Here is a 26,533-nt window from a genome sequence, read left to right as displayed (position 1 = left end):
CCAGGCTTACAGGAAGACAGGGGGAAAAACATAGTTCACACAGGCAGGCAAACAAGCAGGAACAAACAGGATACTTCACTCAAGGAACACAAAGAAACATAACCAGGAACACAAACAGGTCTGAGGTGCAGGTGCAGTTAAGAAGCAGGTAGGAAACACAAGTCCAAACCAACATGAGAAACTTGAAGATCTTAATGAAATGACTGGATAAACCGGGCTGGTATATATGCATGGACGCTGATGAGGGAAATGGGAACAGGTATGTAGGTAGGTAGGTAGGTAGGTCATGATTGGGAATGATGAACAGGTGCACAGGTGGGCGCGGGGAGTGAGGTGACTGGGACAGGATGGAGAGCCTGGGAACATCATGTGGCTGGATGGGAAAATTGCAGGAGACAGGGACAGAATGGCCAAAATGAACAGGACTGGGGCTGGAGTCATGCATTACAGCATCCCTTTATTCTGCAGTGGTTTAATGTGACCTGACTGGAGAGTTATCGGCACCAACTGCGGTCAGCTCTAAATATTCACATATCAGTAGTCGATGGAAATGTGCATGCACACTTTTTTCTTTCTGATATTCTAGAGATTCACTTAAAATTTGTGCTACATATGGGGGGGGGGGTGTACTGTATTCCACTCTCCAGTTTGCAAAATGTTGTTTGTATTATCATACATGACAAATATGGATCATTCTTGGTTTAAGGAATCTCATCTTACTCTATACAGAACAAGAAAGTGCTGTTTCTGTGTGTTGGCTCTGGAGTAACGAAACCTATAGAAATGCCTCTTCAAACTTGACCTCCTGTCACTGCCCTGAAGCTCGCTGTCATCACTATCAGTGGAAAAAGACCATCATCATTTTACATTTTAATACATCACCATCATTTAGAATGGTATTGTCATAACAAGTAGCCCAAATCTTGACCTTTTGATATAAATCCTAACCATTGTATTAAAACACATTTGTGGGAGAATAAGCCAAAACTCTCTTTTCACCATTCTGAGTCATTGCTGCAGATTAAGAGTGAGGATTTTCCAGAAATAGAGGTTATTGTGGAATAAAGTGTAACATACAGCTGTCAAAGTTAAACACGAAAACAGGTTCTATCTTCACACCTTGCGTAGGTTCATTTAATTCTATACCTGGCTTATCCATCTTGCAGCTCCCAGCAGAGTATTGTAAACTGCCTGACATGTCAGCCCTGAGTGATTAGCTCATTAGATTTCATTGCATTTCTGTGATTTAGGGGGGGTAGTAAAAAGAGATATGGATTTCCAGGTCTATTGGCAAGTTATGAGATATCTCCATAGCTCCATCAGGTAATAAAGCCCAATGGATTGTAACACTCTGAGAAACTTGGGGCTGGGGATTAATATAAAGAGAGAAAACAGGGTTGAATGCGTGACTTCACCTGCCAGACCAGCCACCAAGCTAATTTAAGGTGCCTTGACTGCTCCAAATCTTGCTGAAGTTGTTAAATGTGTATTTTCTTTAAAAGGAAGTCTCTGTGGCTGGCTGAAACTTAAACCTTTACTCAGACTTTGCAAGCTGTTAGCCCTGGGAGACTTCAGATGCAACAAGCACAGCAATGTTCCTCATATATTCAGCATTAAGTTTAATAAATGGCTGCTCCTTCTATCAGTCGGTCAGGCCACTTTTTTCATATTTATGGTGTGAAAATGTTCTACACTGTGCCAGAATAAACACGACGTTGCATGGAAATGCCATTAGAAGCCTGTCATAACCTTGTCCTATAAACCCAGCAGTAAGAGCATTTCTGGTAAATTACAGTGATAACTAAGTGTAGTGCACATTAAGGTGGTCTTTTTTGTCATTTTCTTCAATGAATTCTATAGCACAGCGATAATCTCTCTTCTCTAGTTTTATTTTATTGTGATGGTTGAACCCCTTATTCTTATGAGTAGCACATACTGTTCTGCATTCTAAGTAAAATCTAGTATATTAATTAAATAACATGGATGATGACTGCATTTGATACTTTTTATTCTTCATAAATTGAAACATAAATAGCTTAGAAAACATCAGGGAGGTTCACAATGTGATCAGTTCTTCAGTGCTTAAAGAAAGAAGATAGGCTACTTGGTTGGGATGCTGATAAGAGAGAGGCTTAACCAAATGCGCATTTAAAGGAGTAGTTCAACATTTTTTTGGAAATATTCTTATTTGCTTTCTCGCCTGTGAGTTAGATGAAAAAAATCTTATGTCTGTACACTAAATATGAAGCTTGAAAAATTTATCTTAGCTTAGCATAAAGACTAGAAGCTGGGAGAACGTGTGACTTGTTTCGTCATCGTGAGGTGTCCAGGCAATCAGCTGAGATTCAAGGAAGTCACTGGCCAGCAGATAACCCCCATAAAACCACTACTTGTCATTTTTACGGATTTAACAAATAAGATGCGACATGTTAACTAGCTTTAGAGGTGCTGGTAGGTAGATTTTAATACCTCAAAAGAGAGCCAGGCTACCTGTTCTCCCCTATTTCCTGTCTTTGTGCTAAGGTAAGCTAATAATCTCCTGTCTACCGGCTTCATACCAACATATATGAGAGTGGTATTGATTTTCTCATCTAACTCTCAACAATAAGTGTCTCTCCCGTAATGTCAAACTATTCATATTGTCATACTGTACCATCTAGCCACAGGGTGGTATGTCATATGTGTTGATCTAGGCAAGAGGGTCTCTTTTAAGGTAAAAACTAGATCTTTTTCCTGATTTTAACAAAAAAATGGAAGTTTCTTATATAACATTTATATACAATGAGAAGAGTTTCCTGTTTTAATGCGATATGTTGGGTAACACTTCGTAACCAGTGTTGAGCAGTAAATTCATTACTACGTAGCGTGTGGCGGTAATGTGATTACTTTTTGGCATGACTGCAACAGCGAGGCCAGCCCTATAAACATGAATGTCTCTCACTGACTGACTGACTGATGAAATGCCACGTGACTGAGTTATGAAGTTACACCATTGGTTGGCCAGCCGAATGGTGGAGTTTCCCCATTGGCGGTTGCTCTGTCAAAATGAATTGGTGTGAACAGGTTCTATTATGTCATCTGGGGGCGTTTACAGGCACTGTTACGAATTTAGCACTTTTTTCACTAGATTTACAGGCTTTCCACACACCTTTAATGACTTTTTTTCAAAAAAGCACCCATGACAAATCTAGTGATTTAGCTAATTTCCATAGAAGCGGGAGGCTGGGCTTTACCTCCACAGGCACACCTTTCTATGCATCGCTTTCAATTGATCGCAAGGCAGCTGACACAGATGTGAATTAGCTTCTAACTTTCTCTTTTCTCCCCTCAAGCAGTTGTCTTTAACTTAGGTGTTTGGTGATTCTGCCAGACGACGTCATGGATATAAAATCAGGATTTTATCAGTGCCAAGCAGCGGCGTGGAGATGACTTAGAAGTGGCTGCTGGTTATCATGTAGACTTAAACATGTAAATGAGAAAAGCTTTATTGAGAATTCAGCTGTATTAAATTACTGTATATGTGAGCACGGAGAATAGGAGAGAAGCAAACAGACAAAGGGGTGAAACAAGCTCACACTAGGCAGAATGCAAATACATACACGGTCCAGCTGTATATTAGGTTTTGACCTAGTCTTGTTTCAGTAACAAGTAGGGTAAGGGATTACAATTGGGAATTCGTTATTTACTTAATTACAGTTACTAATCCCAGTAAAGCTCTGTTATTTCGATATTTCGGGCTTGTTGCCTGTCTTACTGGGAATTTGAGGGAAGGTTGATGTCAGTTTTGTCTCTGTGTTCAGTGGGCAGACTAGATGGGTGCGAACACCTTGAGGGTCGTTAGGGTGACAAGTGAGTCGTTGACCCACCCTGCCATCACGTGAGTCGTTTCACTCTTCTTTCTAACCATTGGTCTTCTCTGGCCAAAATGCATACATCTCCCATATCTAGAACCAACTTAAAGTCAGTACACCCTTCATTAATGAGATTCCTTTCTTTTATTTTTTCAATATTTTGTATGTCTGCCTCTATTTTGATGGCAGATTCTATATTCTGTGTCATGAATGATACCAGTCTTGCACAAATCTGTGGAGAAATGTTTTGTCATTCTCACAGATGATTCTTTTCAGATGCTCTTTGCTAGAGGGGGTTTGTTGCTCCACCCTCTACTTTAAATACTCCGAAGGTTTTCTGTTGGATTCAAGTCAGGGGCGTACTTAGCCAGGCCATAGTTCACCTTTTTCTTCTTTAAAAACACTTCTGTGATTTTTGCAGTGTTTTTGGAATCATTGTCATGTTGGAACATTTGTCTCCTGCCAAGTTTCTTGCGACTGGGACTCATCTTTTCATTCAGTATTTGGGTATAAAAACTTGCATTCATAGTACCATCTCCCCTACATCTATTGCACTTATGCAGCACTTATCAGAGCACTTTCCACTGTGTTTCACGTTCATCAGGCTTCTTTTCAGGCTCTTTGGGAAGTTTAATCCTGCAGTTTTGTGTTGTTTTGTGAGTAGTGGTTAGTGCAAAGCTCTGGTCATTGTATGCCTCCTCTGAGTTAATAATAATGGGGGATCGTAACCTGGACTGGCTGTCTGACACCTCTAGCAGATTAAAAGAAGAGTGCCTGGAACTTAATCTTTTTTAGCTAATAAAAAAACCCACCATACAATAATTCAAAAATCCTCTTAACACATTAATTGATATCATACTTATTAACAGACGTAACAAAAACCCTGCCTCTGGTGTTTTGGCCCTTGACACTACTGATCAATGTCCCATTGCCTGTGTTAGAGTCACTAAAATCCCTAACTCACAGATTCTAATTATCATCACAAGAAATTGTAGGAATTTTAATCTTCAGGATTTTAAAAATGATTTGTCAGTCTCTGGCATTGATAATATTTTTTCTATTACTGATCCAGCTGTGGCACTGGAGAACTTTTCACAATCTTTTAATGTTATTCCTGGCAGATATTCCCCTCACAAAAAACATAGAATTTAAAAGAGATGCAGTTCTTGGTTCTCTCAAGACCTCTCAATGCCATCCACAACAAAGCTTGTTCCAAGGCTAGTACCAGTGGCACCCCTGAGGACTGGTAAACCTTTAGGCAACAAAGAAAAATGTGCACCAGTATGATTGGGAAGGCTAAATCTATCTGTCAGCACTTTCTGCCTGTGATAGTTCCACTACATTTTGGAACACTATTGCATCTCTTAAGAACTCACCATGGACACACCTCCCACCTCAAATCAAACTGGAATCTGGTCATATTACCGATAGACTATCCGTGGTTGAAGTTTTTAATCACAGTTTCCTCTGCTCTGGTCTTTTATTTAATATGTCCGCAGATTCAACTGTAGATAATTACCATATCCATCCAGCAGAGGTAGTCCCCAATGCATCAGCTTCATCTGACTGCAAATTTTCTTTTAGTTTGGTAAGCAGTGCAGATGTTTGAAAAACTCATGTCTTTAACATAACTTTTTTAACCATCATGATTCCAGCTTCATGGGAAAGTGTCTTAGTAGTAACCTTACACAAAGGTGGTGATGTTTCTGATCTCAACAACTACCATCCAATATCAAAACTTCCTTTCTTAGCAAAAATCCTAGGATCTTTCTCCCAGGCGGCAGCACAATGCCAGCTGCAGTTTCAGTCTTTAATAACATCGTCTCCTCCCTTGATAAAAAACTGTTTTGTGCTGCCATCTTCATGGATCTTTCAAAAGCATTTGATGTTGTTGATCATAAACTCCCACTCCACAGACTATATTCTGTAGGTCTAGATGAAACCATGCTTAAATGATTTCACTCTTACCTTACTGAGATTGTTGTTGCTGAAGGTACTCAGTCAAGGCCACCTTACCATCAGAAATGGGTTGCCACAGGGGTCTTTCCTTGGTCCATTTCTGTTTACATTATACATATATGACATAATTGTTCCTAATAAAAACTTCAATTTCCATGTTTTTGCTGATGATACAATTTTCTATGCCCAAGGCTCCACCCCAGCCCAGGCCCTGACTCGTCTTCAGTCTGCCTTTGACACCTTGAACCCTGTGTATGGTAGTGCATTATACTTTATTGCAAATGACAAATATTGTTCTCTGTATCACACAGTGGGCTGGATCTCCCTACAGTCAAGAAATAATAGCCATCTCACGTTATTCATTTATAAAGCTCTACTGTTGAAGCTTCCAAACTACCTCACGTCTATTCTCTCATTTAAATCTAGTAACTACAGTACATGATCCAGTAACTACTTAACCTTAGATTTCCCTCATGTACACACTAATGTTGGCAGAACTTGTTTCAGGCACTATGCACTGTTTAAATGGAATGAACTGCAAGCTGCCCTCAAACTAGGGTCTTACATTTCCCACAGAGATTTTAAAGCTTTATTATCTAATGTTTTTTCTGATCCTTGTAACTGTTATCGTAATTCCTTGTTTCATAGTTCTGTGTATTGTGTAGTTGTGTTATTTATGTTTTGCTAAATGTGTTCTTGTGATTGTTTCTTGTTCTCAGGTCTCTCTTGGAAACGAGACCTTAATCTCAATGAGACTGGCCCATTAAATAAAGATTAAATAAATAAATTACACAAAATGAAGAGGGTTGTTCATATAAGGTACTTCTTCCCTGTACGTACCCAGTATTTACAAAAAACACTTAAGAGTTTATTTCTCCTTTCCATTAAAATGCCCAATTGTTACTCTCTTGTTCCCCATAGTCATGTTGTCTTCCACTGTACCTATATTTAACTACCAGTAGGAGCTGGTCAATATTTTATTGGTTCTTGATTCATACAACTAAATTACGTTGTAAATCGCAGACCGTAATATAAATTAAATATTTTAAAGATAATATAGAAGATAAAGTGAGATGTTTCTTGATAACAAGAAAAAGATTTAATTATAGTTTGAAAAGATTTTGGGCCATCTTTACATAACTTGAAAATGAAAAATGTAAAATAAAATTTTCACATAATTTGATGAGAAAATAAGCTTTTTTCTTGTTATTACGGTAGTAGCAATAAGCTGCTGAAAAAAATACTGTTTGTGTTTGTGGCAACTGGTTTGGTCATGTTGAACATTCATATGATTTTCTTGAATTAACCTGATCATTGGCAGAAAAATAGGGCAATTTCTCTTCCTTAGTTAAAATTCTAAATTCTTTCTCTGTTTTTGACCAAAAGCACCTAAAGGATGTATTTGGAACAAATCTTGAAAGACAAAAAAAAAGTCAAAGAGAATGAATATTTTTTTAAAATCTACATGCATTCACTTGTGCACACAAATATGTACACCCACGTGTCAGCACTATTTGGATTATGAGGTTCAGAGTTCTCTTTGTTACTCTCCGTGTTGCTCTCTTAATGTCTCCCATTACACCAGTTTGTGGCGCTCACTATGGGATTTGCATGCTGAGGGGCTAATTGTATATTGCGGGTCCCTTTCGCTCCTCTCCCCTCTCACTTCCCCCTCAAACACAAACCACAATGTGTGGGAGGCACCAGTCAGTAAAGCAATCAGGCTCAGACGGCCACCGGCCTCCCAAGAGAATCGTATTGTGACATCCAAGTGTCACAGAAGAAAAAGCTGTGTTAAGCTCAAACATAGATTCTTCATTTTATCAACCCAGCACAGAGGGTTGAGTTTCCTAAAGTTGCTTGTGTGCGACAAATCAATTTCCGGGCCGGTGAAAAGGCGCCCTTCATGGACACAGGGATTTGATCTATAAATAGTTTGAATAACCTCATAAATGCAAGAGGGCTATCACATTTTTCAGTACCTGAAATGACTGCATTCATGCATATAACACCCTGGCTGCCTCCACCCCACACCAACCCCACTGTGCTCCCTAATTTCATGATCTATGATCACTGTCAGGATTCATTTCCATCGATTGGTAGAGCAAGGCAAGGCAAGGTGATATAACCGTGATAAAAACATTTTTACCTCTGCTCAAATACAAATTGAGACTAAAACACAAAGTTTGACAGTATCATTAAATCGAATGTATCTTATCAGCATTCATAAGCTAACCATGAGCATAAACTACTTCTCAATTATCAGTTACCTTACAGAAAGTTCCACTTTTTTACATCAGTCCTCTATCGTAAATGAACTGTAATGTTTGCTATGTTACTGTGTCAACAGGTGCATTATTCTTTCACAATTTGTGATATAATAGCAGTTATTCCGCTAATTTTGGGGGTTCTCTTGATACTTCTTAAAACACGACAGTGGCTACTCACTGGGAAACTGTGAAAGTAGATTCAAACAGAGCGCCTTGTGAATTTTCGCACGGAGAGGGGCGGTAAGTGTTTGTTTGACAGCTCAGATTTTGACAATCTCAAAACAATCTCAAAACTGTATAGGAAATCCAGTTTTATTTTCCTCCATTCTCTCTCTCCCTATCCATTTACATTGTTGGAAAGTCATAGTCATGGTATAAATGGGAATTTTAAGCTCCAGGTGAAAGAGTTTTAACTCTAACACACACATATGTTGACTTCAGTTCACTTGTTAAGAGACATTGTGGAACAAAATACATTTTAAATGACCAGGCACAGTCTGGTTTAGGTGCAACTTCTGCACCTAAACCTAAACTCGCTCCGCCTGAGCCAGTCACAGACACACCTGCACTTAATGCAGTACCGTGCTTGACTGAATGCTGGTTGTTTTCTATGTAAAGTCCTACACACTGGCGATGTCTTGATGCATGCTCAGTCTCCAGAGCCAGCAGTTTCATCACTTTCACTCCGTGGATCAGTACATCTCTTCTTCTGTACCCTGACTACAAATGTCAATATTGTGCATCCAATGTCTCCTATCATCAAGCGTCGCAGAGAGAAGGAGAGCAGTGGTAGAGGAAGGAAGAGTGTTAAGAAAGAGGTTCATGGCACCTCTTAATACCTGCTAAGTGGACACGTTTCAGTTCAAATGCTGCAAAATAAGAATCACTTCAGAATAACTTCAAACTTAACTGCTCAAACAAATTGATTATAAAACATCTTTCGTAAAATACCATTGACCATATGTGTATACAAATAGAAGGAGATCAGTATTGCTAGTAATAATCCTTTAACAACCTCCACCATGTTACCCCTTACCGCTCTAGTGATTGATGCCCCCAGCCAGGTGGACGTGCGTGACGTAACAGACACAACAGCACTGGTGACCTGGTTCCAGCCCGTGGCCGAGGTGGATGGCATCAGTATCTCTTACGGGCCCAGCTCGAACCCCGCTGACCGCAACAGGGTGGAGCTGTCCTCCACTGACACCCAGTACCACCTGGGAGGCCTCAACCCTGACACCCAATATGAGGTGTCTTTGACAGCTCGGATAGGAGAAAGGACCAGTATTCCTGTTTATGAGTCTTTCCTCACAGGTAATACTGATAACAATTAGCTGTGCTGTGTTTTCAGGCCCCAAAAGAAAAAAGAATGTACCATAATATAACCTTCTTGCTAGATGAAAAGCAGTTAGCCGTTAACTGTTTATTATAGTCTAATGACCTGCTGCGCCTTGTATCTCAAGACCACACATACTTTGCTTTATGGGATTATGCACTGTTGCATGAAGTCTTTACATGGCTCTTTGTGTTCCTTAAAGGACCAAATGTCCCCTCGTTACAAAATAATGATAATCCCCCAATATCAATCTTGGCTTCTAAAAGGCACTACTTAAGGTTTGGATCTAAATTAGAAATACAGTTACATTTAGGTTAGGGTAAGGTTACATCTATCTAAAGTCCATTTCTGTCTGTTAGACCTAGACGCCCCCAGAGACCTGCAGACGATGGAACTGACAGATGAAAGCATCACCCTTGAGTGGAAGAACAGTCAAGCTCAGGTGGACAACTATCGTATCAAGTATGGACCTCTGTCTGGAGGCGAGCACGGAGAGCTGCTCTTCCCCCCTGGACCCAAGGACACTACCCAGGCCAAGATCACCGGTACTGCCCCACAAAGCCACACACACACACACACACACACACACATTTACACACACACACACACAAACAAATCCATCCAGGCACAGTGTTATGCAACAGTTTTCCAAGTACAACAACCTTAACTTAGGGTTCACTTACTAGTTTTTCAAGAGCTTTCAGCAACATCTCAGTTTCTTCATCAATAGATGGAGTCTGCCCAGTTATCATGAATATATATACAGTGTATTCATCTATACATATATATGCTTATAGATACTACATAGTGCAAATTGTGCAGATTCTTTTATTCATACTATTTTCCATTATTAAGAGGTTAGAAGTAACTAATACCTTTATTAATAGTTAATAAATAATTTACAAATTTACTAATAATTTAATTTACAACTTCCAGGTTGCCAGGTTGTGAAAAATCTCTTTGGCTGGTAGTTAACCTCCCGTATCAACACATTTGTTTGTGATCCATCAATGATCCATCAATCCATCCAGATGTTACTAAATGGATTTTGGTCCAGATGTTCTCCCAGAAAGTAAGAGTTCTTCCTGGAGTGATCCTGGATAAATTACATCCTGGATAAGGGTAAAAAGCCGCCAAATAAATTTTTTCACCATCTGCCCACCCAAGGTGTTCTTATTAATAGCTTATGATCCTAATTACTCTATAAAGGATGAGTAAATGATGTATTAACTGTTAATAAATCTATTAGTTACAAGTTATTAATCCTTAATAATAAAAAGTTAAAAGTGGTATCAAGGATTTTTGAAAACCTGGTTGTGAGAAAGTTGTTCCTACTAATAGCTTATTACTGATATATAAAGACCATTAGTAAAAGTTTAACCATACCAGTGGAAAAATACTCAAATTACACTGGAATTATACTGAGCCCAACAAGCTGGACACCAACAAGAGACAACATATCTGCTATTTGGTGCAGCTTTATGTCTATTGACTCCTGAATAAAAGACGCTCACTGAAACCCTTAGACTATATTTATTACTTTCAATAACTGTTTGAATTCTCTAGTAAGAGCAAATTCTGGCACCACCCTTATGTGGATTAATCAAGCCATACGATCAAAACCCATATGTGCAATGAAATATTAGGCCAAATTTTCAAATATCCAGTACATTGGAAGAGTTGCAGTTTGCCTTTAATCCATTACTTATAATTTTTACTTCATCATTTAGAAATAAAAGAAGACTTCCACTCCCATCAGGCAAAGTCATTGGGCTAGCATTCTTAAAGGTTTACTCACCCAGAATACTTGTCATATTGGGATCCTGTTCGTGATGCCAGATTGTCGCAGAGGTCATTAATAATGTGATGTTAAGATGGATAAATGGATTTCTGGTCTTTTCATGCATCACCGTATGAGCTTTATTTAGACAAGAACTTGGAGGGACAGCATGAGGGTCTGTGTCTCTGCTGAGAATGCTTAGGTTGGAGGGTGAAGATAACAGCAAGGTCACAGAAGCAGCGAAAAAGAGTACATACAAGAATTGAAACTTTCTCTCACAATCATTAATAAAGCCATTGGTACTGTTTTTATTAAGTGGTACCAAAACATCTTATCTTATTAACTAAGACATTTTATTTGGAGAGCAAAATTTAAGTCCTAAGTCCTGCTCAGCAAAACAAATGGGCTTTCACTGTGCACTGTACACATTCAGTGTTTTTATTCTTTTGTCTGCTTTGAGTTCACTATTAGCACATTACCACTTTGCATCCAAATGACAGAGCTAAAAAGCATATGTGGAAGAAAAAAAAATGATGCGAGGCCATTGTTTTGTGCTGTGAAATGTTTGCCCATCTACAAAACAGCCACTTTATTAGAAAATCATCCAGGGGGGGGTTGGCATTCAAACTGATTATACTGCATACTGTTTCACAGTGAAATCTTGCTCAAACAAGAAAAGTGGGCGCTTTTTCATCTATCTGCACCACTGAAATTATAGAGCCATACTTTGAGGCGGATGTGTTTTTTTTTTCTGTTTGTTTCTACACTGGTCTTCTGCTTCATGACAGGATTAGACACCATGAGAAACAACAAAAAAAGCTTCCAAAGACGGGCTAATAGTGTCTTTGTCTGGTCCAATTCTTTGTCCTTGGGAGGCCCATCCTATGGAAATAATGCACTGTGTCCATTCAGCCGATGTCCCCCTCCACTCCAGACACACCTCAGCACTTCTTTCACGCAGTTATCATCTGTAATTGCCTTCACGCTCGTGATTTTATTGATAATGAGTTTCCAGGGCATTAGGTGTAATTTCATGCTGCAAGACTCTGTGTGTGATGACCTCTGTGGGAGTTAATAAAGGAATTAGAGGCAATGGCTGGGAGGGCTTAATTGTAGAGACCAAAGGACCACCAGAGCCTGGTGTATCATAGCAAGTAGTGTTCCTGCTCTGCCACAAGGGCCCTATAGATCCATCAGTGCAAATACAACACTGATGTTCCACGGCGAGAACAGGCTTACCATGAAATGCAATTAGGCTGCAATCTATTATGCAATCAACCTGCATGAGAGCATTCTTGTGTTTGCCATAGGCACTGGAGCCATTAGCTGAAACAACTGACCACTTGACTACAGAGCCTCCTCATCGTTTATTTAGTGACACCTCAGTGGATTTGTACAAACAAAACATGACGTTGCTTTTTATTTCTGTATCCCTGTGTTTTTATTTTACGCTATTATGTAGGCTTGAGACCTGGCACAGAGTATGGGATGGGTGTCACAGCTGTGAAGGATGAGCGGGAGAGTCTGCCGACGACCACCAACGCAGTGACTGGTGAGATGCTTTCATGTATTCATATTTACATAAATATGCATAAATATATCCACATAGATATTTGCACCTTACAGTATATACTTACAAACATACATATGTATACACTTACACATGCACATATATAACTGCATATATAAATATGTACTGTCCTGCTTTCCATAGACCCAACAATTTCATATGACCCTGCACATTTGTAGAATTTACTACTAAATTTGGCCTGCAAATAAGTTTAGCTTATCTGTTCGTGATTATTAGTAGTAGTATTTGTACTATCATTATTATTATTATTATTATTATGATCTTTCACAAATATTTACATTGATAGTGTAGTGTTCTAGCAAGGTAGCACAATTGAATCAGTCACAGTAGAATCATTTTTTTATTTTTTTCAAGCTGCATCCGTATTTTAGCTTGGCAGGACTGACAGCTTCAGCCAATGGAGGCCTGGTTTATATTCAAAATTTATTTAGGCTTTTCCTTTAATTTTCCTCAAAAATCTACAGTAGAACGACTTCAAAGTTTGTTCCACTGGAATCCTGTGCAAATCTATCATGGAAATGGTTTATTATTTTTTTGTTATAGTTAAAAAAATGTTAGATTTTTCCAACCTTTACAATGCACACTTACAGTGGAGGTGAATTTAAGTTTGTATTTCCAAAAAGGCAGTCAGAGTAAAATGAATTTACATTTTTATAAGACATATTTAAAAGCAATCAGTTTGGATAGGAGCTCATTGGAATTTTCAGGAAGCCTGTAGACATAATTTTAAACATTATGGCATTTTTGACATCACATTTTAAACAAAACATATTTCATAAAGATGTGTAAAATAATACTGTTTCATTAGGTATGTGAAATGTGTGAATTCATGGCAGTTCACACATATGTATTACAGCCTGCATCAGAAAAGTGTCACTTTATGCTTAGCTAATCAGTATGAAAAGTATGGCACTGCTTTTTTTGATTGTAAAGCCACTGTGCCTTTTGCTGCTCCAGCTAACGGCCCAGTTGTTCTTCTCTTTATTTGAAATAAAATGTGAACATAAAACAAATGGCTGCATGTTTGCTAGAGGAGAAGAGTCAGTCTCATAACATGGCTATTGGTTGAATTGTGTTGAATTGTGTTATTTTATGTGAATTGGCACTCAAGAATAAAAAAGAGAAATTCGTGTAAAAACGTCTCAGATGATGGCTTCAGTGTTTGTCTTGGACAAGCTGCTTTGTAGTATTAAATCTTAAACAACCCCTCCTCTACCCCTCTTATTAGCCCTGGATGCTCCCAAGGACCTGGCTGTTGCAGAGGTGACAGAGACCACTATTATGCTGGAGTGGAAGCGCCCCTTGGCCAAACTGGACTCCTACAGACTGGTCTATGTTTCCGCTGACGGCCACAGGGCTGAGGATGTGGTCCCAGGCAGTTCTGAGTCTTACACCCTGAGGAGCCTGACACCCGGCATGCTGTACACCATCAGCATCACTGCTGAGAGGGGCCGCAGGACCAGTGCACCCGCTACCATCTCAGCACCCACAGGTCAGCACTGCGAAAAACACAATTTCCGTATTCAAACGCAACGTTTTTGATTAGGGCCTTGATTGACATTACAGAGTGTCTAAAATGTCTGTGAGGAAACAGGGGAATTCCACTCATTCGTACATGATCATACTGACTTATCCGATACCTTGCTTTGTATTATTACCCAGATAACATTTCTATCAAAGGCTTTTTTTTTGCACAATTTCAGCACATTCCTAATTTTAAAGGACTGATTTATCCAAGCCACATTCTCACCTGTCTCAAGTGGTAGCTATGGTGATAGTTTGGGCCTTCCAGAAACACTATTTTGGTTATTCTAACCCAAAGACCTTGCTTCAGATGGTTTTCAGTGTAACTACTTTCTATTAAAGAAATAATCCCTATGAGAACTACTGAACGGGTGTTCTATGGATTATCCAGAGTAACAATGGTCAATTTCTGGAAGGAGAAGCTGCAGTTTAATTTTTTAAAGCTGCACGAATATCTTTACATGGGTCAGATTTCTACACACAACCAGAGAGGTAGTAAACTTTTGCCTTATGACTGTATTAATAACTAGGCTGAGACTTGGCATGTGGGAAATTCAGTATCTGTAAAATGTGTCTGAGACAGAGGCTCCTATGAATGTAGCACACTGTTTCCACAAGCTTTCTAGCTGGTGGCGCATGGTTAGAAAATAAGAGAAGTCCTCAGTAACTATAGGTTCATTTTTCTGTTCTTCAATACCGCAGCCAAACTGAGGCTATGAATTGAATTCATTGTTAGCTTCTCAATGTAAGTCACTCTGTCTCTACCCCCCTCCTTCGAGGCTCATTTATAGCATGTGGGATTATTTTCCTTTTTTCCCAGTTTTTTTTAACCAAAACAAGGAAAGACAAATGAGGTGATTGTTGTATATTTTTCATGCTGCGGTCAGGGTGCCTCCAAGCGAAACATTTCACTATTAAATCTTCCAGTTATGCAACGAGTGCCCATTAAATGCATGGCTACAGGCAAAAATCAATATGGCATGAGGGAAAAGTTTGTGAGCTTTGGAATAACTCTCTTTTGTTGCATTTTTGTGGATTTCACACTGCCAAAAAGAACAGAATACAGACTTTTGTGTGCGTGTGTGTGGATGTGTGGATGTGGGTGGGTGAGTGCACATGTGCATGTCTACTCTTCATGTCCACTTGTCTGTTTGAACATATGTGGAACGTATGATTGAGAGACTGATAGATATTGAGTGAATCTTTGGGTGGGTGGGGGGTGGGGTGGGGGGGGGGGGGTTGTATGGACATGTGTGCGCCCTGCAAAATGTTCATTCATGTGATAATTGTTGGCGTAAGCCCTGCTCCCCTCTGGTTTCGTGTGATTTGACCAGGGTGAACTGTGAGTCTGTCAGATAAAAGGCCACATGCTGGGACTCCTGTTAAAACATTGTCTTGGAAAATCAGCAGCCCTCTAATCCACAGCCTGGCCGATCTGCAGCCTTTATCATCTCCAGACATGTAGCACAAACACAGATCACACTCGTTTTACAGGAGGGATTGAAGGAAAGAGGAGGGGTGGACGAGGTGAGATGAGATTTGGAGGGAGGTATTATTATTATTGAAGCAATTACAAGAGTATGATTCTGAGTGTTTCAAAAGAGCTGCTGGAGTGACCTGCTGAATCAGTACCAAGCCAAAATGTGCTCCTAAAAATCAAGAGACCTTTAGGATCCTAATAAAAGATGTAGAAACAAACCAACATAATCGGAACAGAGAAGTCGGAAAACAAAAGACAGGATTACCATATTTTAAACTAATCATCTGACTGGAGGAGAATCACAGACTGAATTACACTCAGAGAACAATGACAACAAACATAAGAATGATAATGACTTCGGCAGTAGTCCCACATTCCATGCCTGTGTTTGTTCAAATGAAAACATTGAACAAACATGTTTGACTTTCATTGTACATTACATTATTAAAACACACAGAGGGAAACCAAACACAGAAGAGTCTTAAACTGATATCAGCCGTCCAGAAGGTTGTATATACTGTACATGTATGTTGTATGTTTTATCACCAGTGATGTTTTAAAAAGCGATGACCACATGAGTCACAAGAGTAAATTTGTACTATTTATTGCCATCGTATAGGGCATTAGTTGGGATCGTCTTACTTCATATGATGATAGTGCATGAGCAGCTGATTCTGGGCTGAGAAAAACAGATGACAGAAAGCATGAATAAAGCAAGATCATTGTCCTGCATGCACTGACGAGATCTTTGCTGCAGCCTGGGTCAGGCTGAAGACTGATACATTGGAATGCTGTAGTATGCTATGAATGATTGTGTATCAAATGGCAGACATCAGAATGACAAAGTGGTATCTCAAAAGACCATTTGACACACATCATCGACTGCATGTGAAAACAAGAACTGAAGCTGAGCTTAAAGAACTGGTTTACTCAAATTGCAAAAAATATCTATTTTCCCATTGTACCTAGCAGTATTTCGCCATGTAGACAGGTTTAGAGATATCTGTGTCTGAGATCTCTGGTTTTACATCAACAAAATGAAGATGAATTGAATTCCGTTGGTGTTGAGGTGCTCAAAACATTGAAAAAAAGACATTTAGAACATTTAACAGCAGTACCTCTTTCTAGAAACAGTGCCCCAGTAAAACTACTTTCTATCAAAGAAATACAGTAGTCCCTATGAAAACTTTTGACAAGATGTTTCTGGAAAGAGAGGTTGGTGTTGAAGTCATTTTTAATGTTGTAAGCACAAATTAAATTCCATTCACATCCATTGTAGTGTTGCGGAAGCACCTCTCAGAGGTGGACATTGCTAAGCCTGTGCTAGACAAACCAAAACAGGTCAACAAGGCTAGATACCACAAGATAAGTGAGAAAGATGTTTTTTTTGTAATTTGTAATGTAACTGACTCTTTAAAGTTGGAAATATTAAGTGAAAATGTATTTCCACCTTTTCTTTGTTAGAAAGATTCTTTAACAAGAAAGTTTCCACAGTTTCCCTTTACTTTCCCCAAACTGTTGCTTAAAACTACTTAAAAATATAACAGGTCTCTCCAAAAGAAGTTTTACCAAATAAAAAAATTGTCTCAAGGCTATTTGGCATAGTAATTTTAGTTAAAGTTCCAGGTTAGCATTTATAGGCCATATGACCATATAGAAACATTAATAGATGTAGTTGTACACTGTTATAAGGACATTTTCATCTGTTTATTAATGTACAGTATTTGTTTGCGATTATAAATTCTCCCAAAAAACATGTTTTATATTATTACAACTGTGTTATCAGCCTCCTTAAGGGTGCCCTCAAGAGGAGTTATAATACATTAACTCTTATATCTGCTAACAACTACATTATAGTTGTTATAAAACATGTATTATATTTTTATGGACTGCTTATAAATAGTATTTAGGGGGAATTAAAGTAAAGTGTTGCTGTATTACGTATTATTTCCTGCTCCTGTTTTCTCAGAAAAAATCAGAGCAACTTTCTTCAGGAGAAAAGTTTGCAGCTATGAACACTATGCTGACTCGAATGTACACATCATAGATCATACATTTACAGCATACAGTAAATGCATTTCCCTTGTCCATGTGAGCTCTCATACACACACACAACCACACCCCATCCCATCAAATTCCTATTGTCTACTTCCATTTGCTCTCCACTCTTCTGCACAGTGAAAAGAGGATAATGGGAGTCTTGATGTTTACCTGGGCCATCTATCTCCATCTCTTTCTAATCTATTGCCTGAATGCTTGCATACACAATGGACGCCAATTAAAGGCAGCTGCATGTGGCTCTGCATGGCCTTCCCATGGGTTTGAAGTGGACAGCGTACTTCTGCCATACTGGCCGGGCTACACTGCACCTTCAAATGTTAATGGCTTATTCACAGCCATTAATGCACACAAACTGCATCAGCATGTCTGCCTGCTCCGTTCTATCTTTAAGTCTTTCCACTTATATGGTAATTTAGAAGAGATGGCTATAGGCAGCCACTGATAATGATGCTGTTCGTTCCCTCTGGCCTTTTGTAGTGTAAATAAGGCAATATTTCAACTCCACACAATGTAAAGGCCTTTTTTCTTTTTTACATCTTACAGCAACATGAAATGATTGGAAAACAAAGGAGAGATCCTTAATGTCAACCTCTTTTTCCAGCTGATATTGTCATGGAGGACTTTTCCACTGTTCAGCAGAAGCTCAGTCTTATTTGTTTTTATGTGTTGTTATACAATTTACATTGCTGTCAAAAAGAAAGGTTCGAATACAGCCCAGGAATCTCCTGAATCTGTGTATGTTTGTGTGTTGTACGGTTGGACCGATATGCTGAGCCAATTCTGGATTTTTAAAAACTTTGAAATCTGTGGTCTACTCCGAGTCTGTCTAGTTTCAGTCCAAAAAGTCCAGTATCAGCTTTTACACCTGTATTGGTCTAACCTTTTTTGTTCATCCTGTATTTGTGTTCCAGTCCTGTAACTACATGATGTGTTTGTCATCACCTAGAGGAGGAGAAGCCTGTGGTTACCAATGTCACTGTCAGCGACGTGTCATGGGACAGCTTCCTCCTCTCCTGGTCTGCTGAGGATGGGGCATTTGAGGCCTTTCTGATCGAGGTTACCGATGCAGAAACAGGTGCTGAGTGGCAAAACCACACGGTGCTTGCCGATGCTCGCAGCCTCGCCATCTCTGGCCTCTCCCCCGCCACCTGGTACAGGGCCAATCTGTACGGGGTGTACAAGGGAGCCCTCTTAGACCCTGTCTTTGCAGACACCATCACAGGTATCAACGCCGTCAACACTGGGGCCTTGCTCTTTCCTTTGCTTCCTTCTCCTTCTGCTCACGTAGTGAATTAACCAGTGTTTTTCCAAGTGGACTGTCCAAACAACAGTTATTTGCCGTTGTCAAATGGTGTTTATCTACTCAAAGAGCTCTGGTGTGGTTGTTCATCCCTGTCTTTAAATGCTAAATTGACTCTGTTAAGTGTTATAGAGACGCTTGACGTATTCACTTTCATGCTTTTAAGATGTAGATTAGCGCGGTCAATTTTCCATGCACTTCAAAAATGTCAGTGTTAAGGAGTTGTTTGGAAAAATCTTGATTTTAAGAAGATTGTTGAAAAAAGTGACACAGCAAAAGTGAAAGCGAAATAATTGGAAGTGAAGTATTAAACTAAGCCTGGCATTCGTTGTATGCAATCAAAAAGACCGTGATATGATAATTCTTTTTTGAGGTAAACCTTTTTACTGCTGTACCTGTAGGGGTGGAGGCTTGTTTTGTTCATCCCTGCGGACATGTTTTAAGGGAGCAACTCAGCTCCCATTTTCTGAGCACAGACTGTGTACCTTCAGCATTGGGAGTACATTTCAGAAAGGTGTATATAAGAAAAATCCTATAAGGACATTCTTAGCGGGGTAAACAAAGTCTCCTTGCCATTCAGACAGCATGCACAATCCAAATCCCCAAACAAAACCCCTTCATCAGCCATCCATCATGCGTGTATCCCTTTGTGAAATGGGCTAACACTCTGAAGAAGCCCACACACAAAACCTGTTCAGTCTATGTTAGCCCAGCCATAGATCTGTTTAACCCACCCTTAAGCTGTCAGTCTGCCTGTTGGTCCGAGTCCAGTCTGAAACAGTCTGAGTCTGTAAGTCTGGTCTGTTATGTGAACGGGCAGAAGGACTTTAAAAAAAAAGTCAGTGTGCTGTTTAAATGGGGCACAACAGGTGCGCTAGTTTACCTACCCATAACATCAATCAGTCATTATTAGTGATTAACATACTGTGAATTACACTTTGTGCCTAATAAGTGCGCTGTAAACAGCAAATCCAAAACCTCCTAAGGCAGTCTGCTGATCACCTTTACAGATAAAGCACAACCACAACAAAATACCTTTTGAAGTAACTTATACCTCTTCTAAAAACATTTTACCCAGACTATAAGATCAAAAATAACCAGTTTTGGGTTGGTTGACAATATTTATATGTCAGCATGTATTTCCAACATTATCATTCAGCATTTCACTGATGAGGATCAGTCAAGTGGAAGACGGATGGCAGGACTGACAGAGAAAAAAAACCCTTAGGCGCTTTTGTCGCTTTGTGTGAGGGCTCTCTTCTGTATGCATCCCCAGTTCCCCCAAGCCTGGACCGCTCTTCATTCTCATGCTGCCATTGCCCCTGGGCTCTGGTGCTAGGGTGCCAGGGGCTTCTGGGGCCACGCAGAATATGGCATGCACTCAACATGGCTCATTGTCTGCATGCTAATGGCTGGTGACGCAGCTTAACATTTTTCATTAGCATCACTTAAAACATTCCAACTTGTGAATACAAGTGTTGACTAATTTGATTATGTTATGCACGGTGGTCATCATCGGTCTGCTGGAGGATGACGTTGCAGGGAAAATAAAGTCCTCCGCTGAGAACAGGCTCTCTTTTGAGAGTGGAGATTGTGTGGAAGGATATGGGGTAGAAGGGTAGAAGTGGTGGGAGTGTGAAATCAGAAGCGAACTAGCACATGTTAGCTGATGGATGTGGCCCTCCCTCTCTTCCACTGACCAGCTAAAGCTGCCCGGCATTTAATGAAGAGTGACAGCTCCCTGGGATTTGTCTGCTCTGCTTCTCATTTCTACCGCTTCTTCTCAAATCAGATGCCTCATGCGTTTCCCCTCACAATGAAAAAAAAGGGTTTCAGGCTAGTTCAAGGACCCCTGAGACCCTCACGTTTGGTGTAGCGTTTTAATGAGCAGTGGCGCTGAGCTTTATTGAGGCTTTCCTGAGCCCCTTATATCTACTTCTATCCAGGCTGCTTTAAAAGCTCTGTCCAGTCCATGTATCCATCTGTGCTGCTACCGGAAGTTTCTCTGGCTAATTAGACTCACCCACTGTAGAAACAGAGCTTTTTCTCCAGTTGCTTTAGGCTCCTGCTGTGTCTCAGCCTCTTTTCCTATCACTGCCATTATAAGCTGCTGTGAATGACTGCTTAACTTCTAGCTTTTACAGCACCACATGCGCACGCTCCCATCTGTATGCACGGTTAAATATCTGCACTGTACTGTATTTGAGTACTATTCTGAAAGAAGCAGGTGTTGTTTGACAAAGCCTCTTTGCTCTGAAATGAAAATGAGATCAGACCAGGGCTGTCACTTTTTCAAAAAATCTAAGATGAATGTACTCAAAGAATTTCAAGCACAGCCCATGTACCCTATCCTAAAATATACTACAGGAGTCGATGGTGCTATCATCTGTTGAATAAACTGTGTGAATTTACTGTCCTGTTAGCGACAGAGCTAAGCTAACATGGTTGCTAACTTAGAAAGTTTGCCAGCTTAGCAAGTTAACAAGGTCAATAGTTCAGAGAGCTGTATTTCCCAACTTGAATAACTTAAATAATACCTTTATCAGAGGAGATCCTGAAAATAAAATGCCAGGTGGAATAAATGGCCCACCACCGAGAAAATAGAAAGAAGCTCAGACAGCTATTGTGACGCTAGCCCAGCTAGTTAGTGGTTTGTTGGCCAGCTACAGTCATTTGAATTGTTACTCCGTCACCAAGCTTCTAGAGCTAAATATTGTGCATGGAATCATTTAGCACTGTTAAAGTTCTGTTAAAGTTATTAACAGAACTGTTAAAGTTATTCTGTTAAAGTTTAGTTTGTATGTGGTGCCACCACTTCCTCACATCACTTCTTAAATGGTTTGATGTCATGAGGATCCTTTCATCACTGATTTTTTTTTTTTTTTTTCTGCGTTAGTGAAGAGAACAACAATAGCCTAGCATACTGGCTGTGCAGTGAGCTAGACAGACATAGAAATGCCCCCTGCTGGAGTACATGGCACAGCCTGTGGCCCATACACAACGGTGAGTTTTTAATTCAAAGAGATCATTCCAGATGACTATTACATTTTTCCCCAAGCTCCAACAGCAGTTAATATCTTGAAAAAAAAAGTGCCAGCTCTAGTTCAGACTAGTGTATTGTGTCCGTAATAATTTCCTGAAAATGAATTCACAGAGACAGTCTTGACAAAATCAGTTTTCCATCTTACTAACCACAGTGGCTTTGATAGGTCAGTTTACTAAGCCTAAAATAAAAGCAGCTGGAGGCTTTTGTTTGACTCACAAACTACCCCCTGTTGCCTCAAGTGCATTTCTTCCTTCTGTGTTTTTTAGGCCAGCTTGCAGTAAAACCCATCTCTTTTCTTTCCACTCTTGAAACTCAGGCTCTATATTTGTTGACTGATGCTGAGCTTCCACATAACAAATGCTGGCATTTGCACATAGACTGATTAACTCTCTTTCATTGCCATGTTCCTCAAATGTCAAAGCGCTCTTAAGTTCCACAATGGAGGAAAACTGACTTTCCCCTGTCACTCAGAGGCTGAACCGGAGGTGCAGGCTCTCCTAGTCTCCGATGTTACCCCCAACAGCTTTAGGCTGGCCTGGATGGCTGAAGAGGATGCGTTCGACACCTTTGTCATAATGGTCAGCCAGGTTGAGGGCCCAGGCCAACCGAGAGAGCTGGTGCTGGGCGGCGAAGAGCGAAGCACAACAATGACAGAACTCACTGAGGACACAGAGTACAAAATCGAAATCTTTGGGCTCATTCTGGGAAGACGCTCCACGTCTGTAATCGAGGGGGTGAGAACAGGTACACAGTGAAAGAATGGAAATGACAAATCAGAGCTTGGAACTGAATCTCTGGACTCGTCTTGTCAGCAAAGCCAGTGGTGTCAGTTTTGTGTTTTATGGTAACAGCATGAAAAGTCATTAATACCTATGTTCTAACTTGTCTTTTATATCACATATCTTTTTGTCTACTAACCTGGTAACAAGGTGTCATGGTATTCGTTCAAGGCACATACTTGACAAAATGAAAAAGGTTTTCTGTCAATTTTAACACTGATTTTTTTTTTTTTTGATGATTACCAGAGGTGGTGACATTGTGTGCCTTGTGTCAGCAGTTATGTGTCAGTGCTCCTGAGTGGTTCCAGCAGATAGCAGGGGGCAACATGGCAGCTTACGGTCTGCTTTTCCCAAGGCTGCAGACTGCTGCTGGATCAAAATTATACCGTACATGGGTTTACTGATATAAGCCCTTTATTATAATATCCACCCTCTAATGAATATCATTCAAAGATGCTGAATATTGAAGTGAATTTGTTTATTAGCATAGCAGCTTCACAACTTTCAGAAAAGGCCCTTAAAAACTCATAGTGGTCGACCCCCACTCAGGACATTTACTCAGCTCGTTACTCTGCTCCTTTCGTTGTGTTGTCTTCGTTACTCCTCCTCCCAAATGTCTTTGACTGCCTGGTCCAATGAGTCAGTGTCTCTCTTTGTAAAGGAGGTGGGTGGGTGGGGGAGTTGTCTATGTCACATAGAACGGGTGTCTGTGGCTGTGTCCCCTGTCCTCCTTGGGGGTAAGGCTTTACACTTGGGTTGCACAGCGCATGTTTCACTTTTGTGTTTCCATGAAATGGGGGCAAGTTAATCTCCTCAGGTCTGTCACGCAAGATACTGTGGTTTGCTGTTAGCTGGAAAGGGTTTCTCCGTGAGACCAGGCCTCCCCAGGCCCCCTTTGTCTGTCTACCACACTCTCTTTTACACATTCTCTCCTTTGCTCTGTTTCTCTTTCAGTGGTGGATCTGCCCTGGCTACAATAACAGTATATGTGTGTGTGTTTTCTTGTCTGCTGCTTAATTCCAAAGCAGAAATTATTCACTATAATATATCTATACTGTGCATTCATTCAGTCTAGTGAAACATATACTGTATGTTCTGTTTTCCACTCCTCACCATGCTAAGAGGGTTAGACACGTATTGACTAAACCATCTGTTTTTTGTCTGTTATTGCCCCCACCTGCTGTTTCTGTCTTGCTTGTGCCAGATCTGGGCTCACCCAAGGGCATCCGCTTCTCTGATGTCACCGACACATCCGCCACCGTTCACTGGGCAGTTCCAAGAGCTCGAGTGGACAGCTACAGGGTCACCTATGTGCCTGCTCATGGAGGTTAGTGTCCTCGTGTGGATAACAGTCATTCACTACTGAAACATGGAAGATCTGGCTGCTTATTGGAGCAGTGTCACTTGATTCAAGAAAATCCCCCAAAGTTGAGCTACACTGTAAAAACAAACAAACAAACAAACAAAACATAAAGATTTAGCTCCAAACAAAACTGGAGCTCTAAAAGTTTTACGCTCAACTACATCCCTGCTTACATCAAGAAAAATTAGTTTTCAGATTTAATGCCTGGAATTCTTTCAATCGAATGATTTCACAGTGTAAACTATTTTCAGTTAGGGTTATCAGTTTAGAATTACATTCCATGTTACTAATTACATTATAGCCACTATGAAAATTCCCACTGCTCTATCACTGCTCTTCCATCCATCAGTGTAATCCTCCATCATCTACAGGGCAACTCTTTTCTCCACTGATAAACTGATTCTGCCCCCTAGTGACTAGTTATAGGTATTTCTACTAATTGAGGGTCTGAAAGGTCCAGGGAAATGAAAATAAACATCAGAAAATCATGCAATTAATAATAATCATCATCAATATCATCATAAACAAAGTAAAGTCTCTTCTATTATGATGTGATTGCTGCATATGACATTAATGGATATCTCCAAGTAGTGTACTGTAATTTCACCCCTTCAGACCCAGGGTCCATTGTAATGAAAATGTAGTGTTTTAAAATTTGAATTTGGCTTAGTAAGTAAGTGGATTACATGTAACCCATATAATTTGCCAGGTAACATAGTAAGGTATGACACAAACCCAGTGTAGTAGACAGAAAAACAGGAAGTGGAGTGAGAATTTTCATCTTTTAAATATCAGTATATATCCAAGACCAAACTTTTGTAAACATTTTGGATATGCCAAATTCATTATAATAAAGGTTAATTTGACATAATAATGTAGTTGCTGACAACTAAATCTATGATGATTGATTTTATATTAACTCAGGTGATGGGTATGCAGAAAAATTTAGCCTCCTCTCTACATGCACATCCATGCGTTGTTTTGATTCCCAGGTAATGCTAAGACACTGACCGTGGATAACTCTGAGTCCCAGACTGTGCTGCCCAACCTGACACCCGGGGTCACCTATGAGGTCACCGTTGTCGCTGTCAAGGGTCAAAGAGAGAGCGAGCCTGGGTCAGACAGTGTCACCACAGGTACAGTAAGGCTCATGGAAAACTTGCACTATAACACACACACACACACACACACACACACACACACACACACACACACACACACACACACACACACACACACATCAATTTTCTTAAAGCAAAACATAATTGATGTAAAAAAGTATATTTAGTCTGGATTTTTCAGTTTTGTGATACTGCAACAATTTGCTTGTATGGGTACTGTTTAATAAAATGTACAATCACAACAATAATTGAAAACAACATAGTAATAATGTTTTATCAAGTGTTATCATCAAACACATGTAAAGTAAATTGTGTTCAAGCAGCAGAAGGCTAAAGGTGGAGAGATTTCACTTCTTTCCAACACAACCCAACACAATAGCTAGTGTATGTCCATCGGGATATCTTGAAGTATGGTCAACTCACACTGACTGAGTGTGTTTCTGTGTGTGTGTGTGTGTGTGTGTGTGTGTGTGTGCGCGTGTGCGCGTGTGTACGTGTGTGTGGGGCACAGCTCTGGATAAGCCTCGTGGTCTGAACGCGGTCAACATCACAGACACTGAAGCTCTGCTGCTCTGGCAGCCCGCCATCGCCACTGTAGATGGCTACGTCATCACCTACAGTGCCGACTCAGGTATATAATATCCAAACATGCAGATGTATAGCTAAAGTGGCATACTGTACATCACAAAAAGTAGGGACTATTTTTACCTCCAAAATAACATCTGTCTGACACAAGTTTGCTTCTCCTCATACAACCACCCTCTTATCCTGCTTCTTTGTTCTTGCCCATCTGTGACGCTCCAGTGGCTCCAGTGATGGAGCGTGTGTCAGGGAACGTGGTGGAGTTTGAGATGACTTCTCTGACGCCAGCGACACACTACACTGTGAAGGTGTATGCTGTGAGGGACTTGGCCAAGAGTGCAGCTACTACAACTGAGTTTACCACTGGTGAGCAGTCCTGCCTAAAAGTTGATCTGTGTCTTTTCCGAGTCCTGGATTGTTAACTTTACTGATTCAAACTACAGTACAGTTAAAGTAGCATTCTAGCAGTCGAGTGGATTTTTAAGATACA

General features: G+C 40.2%; 1 protein-coding gene across 2 annotated transcripts in view; it reads left to right on the top strand.

Annotated features, from left to right (window-relative positions):
* The window catches only part of tnc (tenascin C), a 40,815-nt gene that overhangs the window by 7,480 nt on the left and 6,802 nt on the right, over positions 1-26,533 (top strand). Inside the window, exons 6-15 of one of the 2 annotated variants that reach the window (XM_040155619.1) lie at positions 9,125-9,394; positions 9,776-9,961; positions 12,659-12,748; positions 14,016-14,279; positions 18,799-19,074; positions 22,670-22,942; positions 24,182-24,304; positions 25,333-25,476; positions 25,973-26,092; positions 26,266-26,409. In XM_040155619.1, the coding sequence (XP_040011553.1) occupies positions 9,125-9,394; positions 9,776-9,961; positions 12,659-12,748; positions 14,016-14,279; positions 18,799-19,074; positions 22,670-22,942; positions 24,182-24,304; positions 25,333-25,476; positions 25,973-26,092; positions 26,266-26,409 (1,890 nt within the window). The remainder of the gene's footprint in view (positions 1-9,124; positions 9,395-9,775; positions 9,962-12,658; positions 12,749-14,015; positions 14,280-18,798; positions 19,075-22,669; positions 22,943-24,181; positions 24,305-25,332; positions 25,477-25,972; positions 26,093-26,265; positions 26,410-26,533) is intronic. The other variant, XM_040155618.1, reaches the window with a different exon arrangement.

This window comes from Xiphias gladius, chromosome 19 (genome assembly GCF_016859285.1).
Source record: "Xiphias gladius isolate SHS-SW01 ecotype Sanya breed wild chromosome 19, ASM1685928v1, whole genome shotgun sequence".
Classification (NCBI taxonomy): domain Eukaryota; kingdom Metazoa; phylum Chordata; class Actinopteri; order Istiophoriformes; family Xiphiidae; genus Xiphias; species Xiphias gladius.
Note: the sequence above shows the minus strand (reverse complement) of the source record. Positions and strands in the feature narration are given on the sequence as shown.